At 33.4% G+C, this 13,219-nt stretch overlaps 1 protein-coding gene across 1 annotated transcript in view; it reads left to right on the top strand.

Moving 5' to 3' along the window:
- The window catches only part of SUPT3H (SPT3 homolog, SAGA and STAGA complex component), a 433,675-nt gene that overhangs the window by 271,087 nt on the left and 149,369 nt on the right, over positions 1 to 13,219 (top strand). Inside the window, exon 4 of the mRNA XM_012804882.2 lies at positions 12,942 to 13,028. Coding sequence (XP_012660336.1) covers positions 12,942 to 13,028 — 87 coding nt within the window. The remainder of the gene's footprint in view (positions 1 to 12,941; positions 13,029 to 13,219) is intronic.

Here is a 13,219-nt window from a genome sequence, read left to right as displayed (position 1 = left end):
CTGAATTTAGAGCTCAGAACAGTGGATCCGTTTTTCAGAGATGTCATGGCTAGAATCTTTTATACATGGATATTATATAAAATATTAGTCTAATATTGATGTATATAGGCATATGAAATTGGAATTTTGGAACTATTATACATACATAACATTGCAAAATCTTAAAATAAAATTATATGTCTACATAAGAAATTCTATTTTTTAAAAGCATAAACAATCTATAATTCCTGAATAGAGTATATTACAGTGCTGTACACTATAAACTGATTCCATACTATGGAGAAAGTACTGTGGTCTAAAACACTAGAGGAAAGGAAAAGTAAAGGTAAACAAAATGGATTCTACCCTTGTGGCATTTTTTACCTTAGAACTGTATCCTAAATATAAGTACCATTAAAAAAGTATAAGGTGCTTAGATATTTGTGTTAGTCTGTTTTGCATTGCTGAATATTATAAAGTATGGCTAGATAATAAAAGAAAGAACTCCATTTGACTTATGGTTCTGCAGGTTATAGAAGCATCATGCCAGCTTCTGCTTCTGGTGACTGCTTCTGGGGCCCTTCAGTCAAGGTGGAAAATAAAGGGGGAGTAGGCACATCATACTGTGAAAGCAAAAGCAGGAGATAGAGAGGCCAGGCTCCTTTAAACAACCAGGTCTCCTGTGAACAAATAAGGGGACTCATTATCAGGTGGGGACAATAACCCATTCACGAGAGATCCACCTACATGACCCAAACATTTCCCACCAGGCTCAGTGTCCAACCCTGGAAATCAAATTTCAATGTGAGATTTGGAGGGGCCAAACCTCATCAATATTAAGCCAAGAGAGAAATCATATCTATTTAATGCATCAAGACCAGCTTTATAAAGTACTTGGAATTTCTGAGTGAATCCTGAAGCATAAATAAAATGTCAAGGGGAACGATAGATGAGTGGAGAGGGAAAAAATTCAAAGCCAGTAGGAACACATGAGTGTTTATGGGTAACTTCACAGATGAGTAAATAATGAATTTGGCTAGACCTAAAAATGATGGAGGAAAAACAGCAGTGAATTAGAAAGGGAGCTGAAGTCATGCTATACAGTAGTGTTTCCTCAATGACTTATGCCCTCTTTTTTTCCTGCTATTTAAAAATCATTGAGTAAACACAAAAATGTAAAGTCGCCATCTCTGTTTTATAGCTGAATGGTATTTCATGATATACATATACCACAGTTTATTAATATATTGTGTTTCATGGGTTGATAGGGACTTGGGTTGTTTCCACATCTTTACATGTTTTATACTTTCCTGGATGTAGTTAAAGAGCATTCTTAGTAAGATATCTCAAGAATGAAAAAACAAACATCTTGTGTACTCAGTATCAATTTGAAACTAACAGATGAACTATTTCAGGCCCACAGGAAAGGAAAAACACAATTAGATTCAAGAAGGGGGGCAGGGGAGAAAGGAAGCCCCCACCCAGTAGATAAAGTACAGCATAGGAGTATATGGCATACCTCCTGGGTAAAGAACTCAAATACACCTTGGACTTTTTCTAACAAACACAAACAGTGTAACCCAATTAACCTGAAATAAAAAATAAATAACTAAATAACTGCAATAAAAAGAAATAAAAAATAAAAAATCCTTTATTGGGGGAAAAATGGATTTGGGGGGGTCTTCTTAACCCTTCTTATAACAAGATTTGAATAATCAATGGCTCTGCTTTATTGTTCCCATGACAGTCTTTAAGACCAATCAAGAAGTGATAGTGTTTTTAATTTCTAGAATATAATTTATGTACTTCTTTCTCCATATAGAATGTAAACATACTTAAAATCTATTATGAAAAATTTCAAAAACATATGAAAGTGTAGACCCTAGCCTACTGAGGCCCCTAGTACTAATCACCCACTTTCTAGCAGAAAGAGTTAGAACCATAAAAGATGGGAAACTCAATGTGTGAAGTTTTAAAGAGCCCCACAGTACTTCTGATATAGCGTCTCAAGAGGATGCACACCCTGCATTGAAAGTCCCTTTGTGGAACATTACTAGTACTTCATGCCAGACACTATACTAAGCACTATGCATCCATTATTCTAACCCTTTTAGCACTCTTATGCCTAGCTTGCATAGAATAAAAGGCATCCATTCCTTAGGATAAAAAAGGCATTTGGTATGTATTTGTTGAATGAATAAATAAAAGAGCTAAGTAAATGTAAATTATAGTTATTATTGTTCCAATTTTCCTGATGAAGAAATTAAAATGCAAAACTTTTAGCTACAAGAAATCAAGTACCAAACTGTTTAAATCGTGCATAATTTTTAGCAGTGATAGGCTGACATGAGGTTGTTTTCTGTCTTTTTTTCATATATATATATATATATATATGGAAGATCCAATCTCCTTACTTGGATTATTTTAGTTTAGCATAGTTATTCATCTTGCTTCAAGTCCTACTGTCTTATTCTTTTGAATAACAAAGAGTTAAAAATTGAATCCACTTTTTGTCAAAATAATTCCCTAATATACATTAAAAAATAAACACCCCATAATTTTCTCAGGATCATTTATTTTTATTTCAAAAAATCATATTTTTAACTTAGATGTCACTCTAATTGGCATTATTTCATATACATAACTAAAATTAATATTTTTAGGCAGTAATCAAGTGAAACATTTTTAGGTAGTAACCCTCACATTGCCATGTCAGTTCTGTTGAGAAGTGTCTTTACTATGTTTACTTCAGCAATTTAGCAATTCATTTTTCTAGATTTTTTTTCTCTTATTTTTGATCCTGCTGATTAGTTAAATCCACTCCGGATTTTTTTGTTTTGTTTTTCATCACACTGTGGCTTTCCTAGCAATTTCTCTGTAGGTATGGTAGTCTTCTAGGAACTCAGTTTTAAGAAGTAACTGTCTGTTCACAGATCCAATAATTAAACTTTGTATTCTAGGCCCTGCAAAATTTCATTATCAGTTCAAGCATTCTTTCCTCACCAAATAAGAGACATATATGCCTATTGAAAAAAACTAATGAATTACACTGAGCAGCAGAATAAATACTGCTACTCTTTTATTCTCAGTTCTCCTCAAGAGGATTAAAGCTGAGTTGAGCATTTTACTTCGTCATACTACAGTTTGGAAGATTAGTTTTTGTGTTACCACAGTACCTTTTATGCTCCATTTAAAAAAAAAGTTCTTCATTTTTCAAGGTGAACATTCCTAGAATCATAAAAAGTAGATAAAAGACACAAACATTGTCTTTGAATCATAAAATAAGGTACAAGTATCCGTTCTCTTACAAGAATCTTATAAATGATTGGATCTGTAGTAAAAATGATTTTAAGTAGAAAAAAGATTGTTAAAGGAAATCATTTAAATTTGTGCTCCTGATTTGAAATTCTGAATAACACTTTTAAAGCATTACCATTTAATAATTTGAATAACAACAGCTTTATATTTAGGGTCAATTACTGTATTTCCCTAACATGTCTCTTACATTTATATATTCTTTATGTTTTACAAAGAGTGTAGTATTTGTTTTAAAGCTTTATAAAGTACATTTAAATATACCCTTCAATTCTATGTTTATGATAGTTTATTTAAAGTCTTTGTCTGCTAAGTCCAACATCTGAACCCTCTCCCTTTCAACTGATTGCTTCCCTCTCACCCCTACTACCACCACCTCCTCTTCATGCTTTCTTCTTTCTTTGCATATCTAGTAAATTTTTTGTTTGTTTAAAAAATTGGACCTTTTACATAATACATTGTAGCAACTCTAAGAATCTCTACCACCTGTTGGGTTGTTGTTTCTAGTGCTATTGTCATTTCTAGTGTTTTTGACTAGAGTAATCCAATAAAATCCATCTTCACTTTTGTACTTAACAAGTGAAGTTTTAAAAATTCTCCTTATAATTAAATTTGGCTCTTTAATAATTGCCCTAGATCATCAAATTTAATAGTGAGCCGGTAATTAGAAGTTTTCTTTAAACAGTATGAACCAGAAAGGTTTCAAAAATGTAGTAAGGAAATTCCTTACCATAATAAAAAGCATCTACAAGAAAAATTGCAGCTAGCATCATACTTAATGGTAAAAGACTACATGCTTCCCCCCTGTAAGATTCAGAACAAAGCAAGGATGTCTGTTTTCACATTTGTACTCAGCAATATACTAAAGCATCTAGCCAGTGCAATCAAACAAGAATATAAAATAATGGGCATTCAAATTAGAAAGAAAAAAGATGACCTAATTCTGTATATAGAAAGTCTGAGTAGTCCATTTAAAAATTACTAAAAATAGTAAGTTTACCAAGGTTGCATGATAGATCAATATAAATTGAACCAGTGTTCGATTTAAAATAATATATATTTTTTTAACTTCTATGCTTACCTATTTCATTTTAGCCCCTTCCACAATACTGTAGTTTGAATATTTGCCCTTTTACGGCTTCTGTCTTATACTATCACTGCCCTGAGAAAAGGAAACTAAAATGTGAATGTATGTTGGGCCACTATTATGTTCTAACCTAGGCAATCTTTTCTGTTTATTTTCTTTCTTTCTCACTTATTCTCTTTAACATCCCTGCATGATAATTGATGTTATTCTTAGATTTGCTGGTTTTTCGTTTTGTTCAGTTAGTACAATCTCCATTACATTTAGTTATTTAGTTATTAATCACATTAAGACAGGGCCCAGGGTAGACTCAAGCAATCCTTAGCCTTCCTCCTCTGGTTCCTGTGCCCACTCTCTACATCTGTCATACAACTTACTGTCTTCAGTGGCTGCTGCCAAATTGCGTAAGTACCATTTTGCTTCACTCTAGCACACATTAATGGAGAGTTTGCATCCTAGAAGGGAAGCCTTACTTCTTATAAAGAGATCTTTACAAAATAAAGTGCTAAGTGGTAAGTTGGCTGAAGTTATACAAGGTACCCATGTAGCTCAATGCAAAGGGAGTGATTAGTTTTGTGCTTCAGTTAGCGAAGACCTCAGTGAGGCAGTACCATCTCACTAATCTTTTTGAAGTTTCTGTCTTTTCTGTGCCTTTTGCTTTCTCAGAATGTGATTGTATGAGTGTTGTTGATTGATTGATTCTGATGTGAATAAATTTCATTGGCATATCCTGATTTTGGTTTTAGTAACTAGAGCTGAAATATTTTCTTAGCCTACCATATTATCAGGGGAATCTCTTTTACTTTCCTGTGTATGTTGCTATTTCACATTCTCCCTGGCCGTGAATGAGCCATTTCTAAGCAATAGCTTATGCTTGGATAGTGTTTTACAGTTCTCCATTTGTCAGCAGCACATTATTAATTTGATGTTTACAATGATGTGTAAGTGTGATAATAGATATCATCTTCTTCAGTCCTTTTTTTATGACCTGGTAGTGGAATATGAAAGTGACATCTGAGCTGAGGAAATGGTTTTTCATTCAGTTTTACATATATACCTTCTAATTTGATAAGTACTATATATAGCATATATTGGTTTTCCTGTGCAAGCAGTCTTTGGATACAAAATTTGAATAAAGGCAACTTTCTCTGACAAACTGAGGGGAAAGTATATACAAATTTTCCCTGTTAATCATATAATAAAAGCATAGAGCAGATGACAGATGGATAGAAACTAATCTCTTTGGTGCATTAGTAATTAATTGCATTACCATAATCCCATTTTGCAATAGTTTTTGGCTCTCAAATGTATCTGTAACTATTGGTTAGGATACTGAAATAATTAACTATATTACCTGCTGATTTGTATATCACGGTAAACTTTATAGTAAAATAAATCATTAATGCTAAGGAAGAGCCCAACCCTATACTTTCTTCCATACTCATACAGTTGATAGGATTGGTTGCTATTTCTACTGACATGACTGAGTTTCCCTTTGAATATTAACTCTTTATCTGTACCTTACCTAGTTTTACCATTCCTTCTAGTAATTCTTCCTTGTTATAATTTTTTTAGGAAACGGAATCTCACTCTGTCACCCACGTTAGAATGCAGTGGAATCATTATAATTCATTCCAACCTCAAACTCCTAGGCTCAAGCAGTCTTCTCAGTCTTCTTTATATCTGCTCTTACTGAGAACTGGAACTTAATTATGGAACCAGAAGTAAACTATACGTACAGTTAAATACTACAGTCAGAAAGTAAAAACAAAAAGGAACTTTGGAGCTTATTTAGTATTTACTTTTCTTTAGTTCTTTCTTGAAGAACCTTGAAGATGAGCTATTCAGTTAAAAAATATAGATACAAAACTTTATGAACACATTGTATTTTATAAGGTGATATTATGTGATAAATTGTTAAAGAAATAATTGGTTCTCAATCAAAGAAGCTCATATAATTTTTTCCCTTAAGATTAGATGAGTGTGGCACGGCACCCATAGCACAGTGGTTATGGTGCCGGCCACATGCACTTGGGGGTGGTGGGTTCAAACCCAGCCTACGCCAGCTAAACAACTGCCACAAAAAAATAGACAGGCATTGTGGTGGGTGCCTGTAGTCCCAGCTACTTGGGAGGCTGAGGCAAGAGAATTACTTAAGTCTAAGAGTTTGAGGTTACTATGAGCTGTGATGCCAGGGCACTCTACAGAGGGCCACATAGTGAGACTCTGTCTCAAAAAAAAAAAAAAAGATTAGATGAGTGTTACATCTTACAAATCAGTGAGTGTTACATCTTATAAAAAAGTGTATAAAAAGGGATTTTATTGATACATGTCTGTGTTAATACACAATTACATTGCATATATTATGTATGTGTATATTATATATATAATTGTGGCTATACAATTATATATAAAGATGGATAATTAAGGATAAAAACTATAATATAAATGTTCAAATACTACTTACATCTATGCACACAAATTATTTATATCCTAAATTTGTTTATGGTAAAATAAGTCATTAATGTTAAATAATCATCTGATAAGGGCCTTCAATCTTTGTGAATACTAAGAATTATAAACTATTTTTAGGAGTACTCTCAAATTTAATATCAGTTTTCTAAATAAATATAGATAACATTTATGCAGGGCTTATTATAAGTTGCAGTAATAATCCCACATCAAATCATAGGCATTTAAAATTATCATGAGAAAAATGTCAAGATGGTTTTGGAAACTTTATTAAAGTACAATTTTTAATGATTTTTTAAATACTTGTGAAATGATTTTTATGGTTCAATAGTGTGGAAATAATCCGCTGAGTTATACCACAACATGAAGGTATTAGTCTAAATGCTCTGGAACACTCCTGAAGATACATTGTACCGAGAAAGGAGGACACACTTAGGAGTTTCATAGATGATCCTTGCTGCATGGATCAGGCTTTTAGACCCAGCATCAGAAGGTAGAATTCTAAAATGCTAAAAACAAACTTTCTCCACAACAAGAAAAAATTATAAAGCTGCTTTGCCAAAACAAGTGTAATAGTAATAGACATAAAATTAGAAATGATTGTCCTCACTCCCTATAATTATTCTTTAGCATTACTTTATTCTTTCCATTTGGTAGCTTTTCTAGTCATTACTTGGTCTGTGTGTGGTCTCGTGTAACTTAGTGATTTTAGTCCCCTACGCTAGCCATGAAGATTCACCATATGACCTTTATTTATTCCTAAACATTCAAGGGTGAAATGAAGTCACGCTGTCTTGTGAAAAATTAGGAAGTGCCATGAAAAACAGTAATGAATTCAGTCTTTAAGGGTTTTTTTGGCAGTTTTTGGGCAGGGGTGGGTTTAAACCCACCACCTCCGGCGTATGGGGCCAGCGCCCTACTCCTTTGAGCCACAGGCACCACCCAGTCTTTAAGATTTTTGTCCTGTGAAGAAACAAGTAATGGCTACAACTCTCCTGGTAGATGCCTTTTAAGAAATGTGGACAAAAGAAAATATGGAGCAGGGTGCATATGTACCAAGAAATAAGCAGAGAAAGAAGAAGCATTAAAATTTAGACATGTTTTATGAGCTACCAAAATATTTTATGGTTCTGAGGTTTTTCTAGTTTCAGAATATAGAATGGGTACACATGTTTTTGCTACATGGATTGAGTCAGGAATATAAATATACACATCACCTTAACAATATCCATTGTACCCTTTAGGTGGGTTATTGCACCTTCCTAACTCCCTCACCCCCCATCCCCTTTTTTTAAATTTCCAATAACTTTTACTTTCCTCTGTGCACTTGTGAGCTCATCAGTTCCAGTTCATTAGAGAGTACATGTGGTATTTGTTTTTCCATTCTTGTGGTAGTTCACTTAGAATAACAGTCTCCAGTTCCTTCCAGATTGCTGCAAAAGACATTAATTCATCCTTTTTATGGCTGAGTAGTACTCCATGGTCTGCATAAACCCCATTTTGTTAATCCACTCATGAATTGATGAGCACTTGGGTTAATTCCATATCTCTGCAATTGTGAATTATGCTGCAATAAACATTTGAGTGCAGGTATCTTTTTGATAAAATGACTTCTTTTTCATTGGGTAGATATTCAGTAGTAGAATTTCTGGACTAAATGGTAAGTCTACTCTCAGTTCTTTGAGAAATCTCCATACTGTTTCTACAGGGACTGTACTAATTTGCAGTCCTAACACTGGGGCATAAAGTGTTTCTTTCTCTCAGAATCTGTGCCAGTATCTTGTTTTTGGACTTTTAAATAAAAGCTGTTCTAGCAGGAGTGAGATCATATATCATTGTGGTTTTAATTTGCTTTTCCCTGATGATTAATGACTATAAGCATTTTTTCTTATGTTTGTTGGCCATTTGTCTATCTTCTTTTCAAAAACTTCTATGTATGTCTTTTGTCCTCTATTATTTTATTCTTGCTGATTGAGTTCTTCATAGATTTTTGGATATTAGCCTTTTATCGGATATGTAGAATGCAAATATTTTCTCCCATTTTTTAGGATGTCCATTTGCTCTATTGATTATTTCCTTAGCTCTATAGAAGCTTTTTAATTTAATCAATTATTTTTTGTTGTTGTTGCTGTAATTGCCATTGGGTTCTTGGGCATAAATTCTTTGCCTAGACCTAGATCCATATCTAGAAGAGCTTTTATACATTTTGTTATAGAATTCTTGTGGTTGCATGCCTCGGATCTAAGTCTTTTTATCCATCTTGAGTTAGTTTTTGTGAGTGAGAGATAGGGATCCTACTTCATTCTTTTGCAGTTTTCCTAACAGCATTTGTTGAATAGGGGTTCTTTTCCCCAGTGTACGTTATTGTCTGCTTTGTCAAAGATCAGTTGTCTGTAGATAGATGGTTTTGTACCTGGGTCCTCTATTCTGTTCCGTTGGTCTATGTCTTTAATTTTTTACCAATTTCCTGCTGTTTTGGTTCCTGTATTCTTGTAGTATAGTTTGAAGTTTGGTAATGTGATGCTTCCAGCTTTGTTCTTTCTTCTTAGCATTGCTTTGCCTATTCAAGCTCTTTTCTGATTCCAAATGAAATATAGAATTATTTCATCTATGTCTGTGAAATATGCCATTGGTATATTGACAGAAATTAAAGTACAGGGAAAATCTGTGAATGAGTTGGGCTTTAAAAACCATATTGAAGTTAGATAATAGTGAATTGTCATAGATCTTGGAACAAGAATTTGAACATTATATATGTGGGGATATCATTTTAGCTGTTAAATTTAGAACTCATGACAATTTGGAAACACTGAAACTCAGAAGGATAAGAATCCCCAAAGACCTGCATTAGGATAAATACTGTGGAAGTAGAGAGCACATTCAAAACCCTGAGTTAAAACAAACAGCAAATCAACGGAAGTCGATAAAACTCTTAAGAAGAAGAAAGTGAATTTGAATGTTAATGTCTTAGATAGCAATACAAAAATGAGAAGAGATTTCTATGTGGAGTCAAAAATCTGACAATTGAGATGACATGTAATAGTGTACCTTTTAATGCTCAAGTTCCAAGTAAATTTTCATAAAGTATTTATAATGTAAAAGCAGGCCGAGTGGAGTGGCTCATGCCAGTAATTCTAGCACTCTGGGAGGCCAAGACAGGTAGATAACTTGAGCTCAGGAGTTCGAGACCAGCCTGAGCAAGAGTGAGACCTCATCTCTACTAAAAATAGAAAAAGTATCTGAGCATGGTGGCACACACCGGTAGTCCCAGCTACTGGAAGGCTGAGGCAAGTTGATTGCTCAAGCCAAGGAGTTTGAAGTTGCTGTGTGCTATGACACCATAGCACTCTACCCAGGGTGAGAGAGTAAGACTCTGTCTCTAAAATAATAATGATAATGATGCAAAATCAATGAGTTTTAATATGTTAGCGGTAATTTGTTACTATTAAACAGTTGGTGCAAGTATAATATTATATTTAGTTTACTTTGAAGAGTAGAAATAATATTAATCAGAAAAAACAGAAGTAGTATTAACTCAGTTGCCATTAACACTGAAAGTTTTTGAAATGTTTATGATACAGGTTTCCTGGTTCTAGTATTAGTTTTTACATTAAATGTACCAGTCTTGAGCTCAGCACCCTGTGGAACTAGACTGCCAAATTGCTAATCTATTTTTTCAGTTGGTACTGTTAAAGAGGAAATTCTCTACTCTTTCTGGTGAGTATAGGCAAGAACTTTTAGGAAGAAAAGTAAACCAATGTGTAGTACAGTTGACCCTTAATACAGATTGAACTACATAGGTGTGTGTGTGCGTGTGTGCATCTATGCAGGTTTTTTTCAACCAAACGTGAATCGAAACTACGGTATTTGCAGTATGTGAAGTGACTATACATACTTGAGTATGACTTAACTTTAATTAACTAATAAGATTGCTCTTCTCGTTTGGCAAAGATAAGGTGGTTAAGAATTTGAGAGGGGTAATTTTGGAACTTAGGACACATTAGGGATAGGCAGGCCTTGATGAGGTAACATATAATGATACTTTAAGTTCCAGAGACACACTAATTGGGCAGAGACCAAGGCATACTAGAGAGTGTAAACAGTGCTATTAGTAGGAAGGACATTGTGTTAGTTCAGATAAAGTAGAAAATCTAGTAGATGAAAAACAAAGAAAAACTTCTCCTGCTAAATATGACAATATAGCCAGGACAGAAATTCCAGATCTTACACTATTAATGTACTCATTTTTAATAAGGAAAGACAGAGAGAGAGAAAGAAGACAAAGATACAACAACCCCAAAAAAGTGACTAAAATGTCAAACTTTTCTCTGTCTTTATTTTCCATTTTCATTCTTTCCCTGCTTAAGACACTTACAAACTGATATTTTGGAGAGTGTTATGAATATAAATTGTTCATATGTAATGTGAACAAATTGTTGATTAATTGGTAAATGTATTTAGGGAATACATATTTATTCTGATCCTTAATAAGTGTAAAATTACTTATGTTTCTGTAGTGTTTTTCAGTTTTCAAATCATCATTCTTCATTTAAGAAAATAAAATTACTTAACTATGCTGTCTCCTGGTTCTCTGTATGTGTTCAGACAAATGAATATGTAAGCCATATTCTTCACACTGTTTGCATGTATTTTAGGCTGTGCTAGAATTATTTTATGTGGAAAAGCATGTATACATGTATTTCCTGACACATCACATTTTTAGGCAAATGTGTTCATGCCTATTGAAAACTATTGGATTCTTTCTAGGTTCATACATCATCTTTTTGAAAACCTCCCCCCCCCACCAAGAAATCATTTTCAATGGTTCACAGTTAAATATAAATTTCTATATTTAGGTAGGATTGTGTTTATATACCAACCACCAGTATCCAGGAAATTCAGTGGTAAAGCTGACACATAGGGAGTTTATAGTCTAGTTTGTAGTCTGTGTATTTAGAAAAGGTTTGAAGCTTACTTAGCAAAATTATTTAAACATTCAAGCAGGAATTCTTTAGCACAAATGAACTATTTGATTTCATATAATTGTTAAGATAACAGCATGCCACTTTTTAAAGATTAGTCCTCAAGAATATGTATTAGATTTATTCTTTTTAAAGAAGGACATATTCAGGAACAGCTTGTACATGTAAATATTTTTGTAATATTTCATATCGGATAGAATTGGTTTGGTGCAATCAGCATGGTTTGATCAGATTTGGAAGAAGTTATAGGCACATTTTTGTAGTATTTTCTCCAGCATTTTATTTTTTTCAGATGTCTGTATTTATGTTCTTTCCAACTAATCAAAATAAGAAACTGAGTTTGCCTGTGCCAAAAAATAGAACTATCATTTTTCATATTCTTTTATTTTCCAGGTTGTTTTCAAGTAAGATTGTATTTCTAGGACTTCTGAATTCCTGAGAACTCTCAACTTTGTAGATAGAAGGGCCCTGATGAGCTTTTCAAGGGAATCTAACTTTTCATGCAGTATGTTTTGTGATGTGCATTCCAGATACAGTTAACTTTTTGTGTCCCTGTGATTAGTATGGAAAGAAATTAATGCAGTCTAGTATTATGATTTATGGACTGAATCCTTCACCTACTGAAGACTTGCCAAAGTGAAAAGTATTTTTTTCCTTTGCATATTAGAAACAGCTACTGTTTTTGTTGATCTTTTAAAGTTCTGAATGGGCCTATTTCAAATCATACCAGCATTGGAGTTCAGATTAATAATATACTTATTCAACTAGTGATACTGAGTGAAACCATTGCTCATATGAGTATGAAGGATAAAATTTCATAAAATCATTTTCAGATGCATTAGTGCATTTCTGGAAGTTATGCATGATTTTTCTTTTGCATGAAAGAAATCAAAGATTTCTGTTTATTTTATCAGTTACAGGTAGGCTCATAATTTAATTGCATTTTGATATCTTAGAACATAAGATATTTTGATTTTTAAAGTAGTAATGTGATTGCTGGATTAGTCCCAAAGGTTTTTAACTCTAAGTATATTTATCACTCTGAAGACATCACGACTCTACCATTTTTACATTATTGAGAACAATTCCTTAATTTTCTTTATTGTTAGTTACAGCAAGCTGCTGAAATTTCTCAGCTTCGAGGAGCAAGGGTGATCTCTGCTGAAGATCTTCTGTTTTTGATGCGCAAAGATAAGGTAATGTAAAACAATTTCATTATATTAAAATGCCAGGCCTTGTCCTAAATGGAATTTACATGTGGAGACTATATATCCTTCCTATATATACAGAGGTGGTCGACATAAGCAGCTAGTCCTACTGTACTGATATGTACATGTGGTACAAATCTGGTCTGTGAAAATTAGGTCAGCTTAAGGAGATAGTCAGT

This window comes from Otolemur garnettii, unplaced genomic scaffold, assembly GCF_000181295.1.
Source record: "Otolemur garnettii isolate 467f Iridium unplaced genomic scaffold, OtoGar3 scaffold00031, whole genome shotgun sequence".
NCBI lineage: Eukaryota > Metazoa > Chordata > Mammalia > Primates > Galagidae > Otolemur > Otolemur garnettii.
Note: the sequence above shows the minus strand (reverse complement) of the source record. Positions and strands in the feature narration are given on the sequence as shown.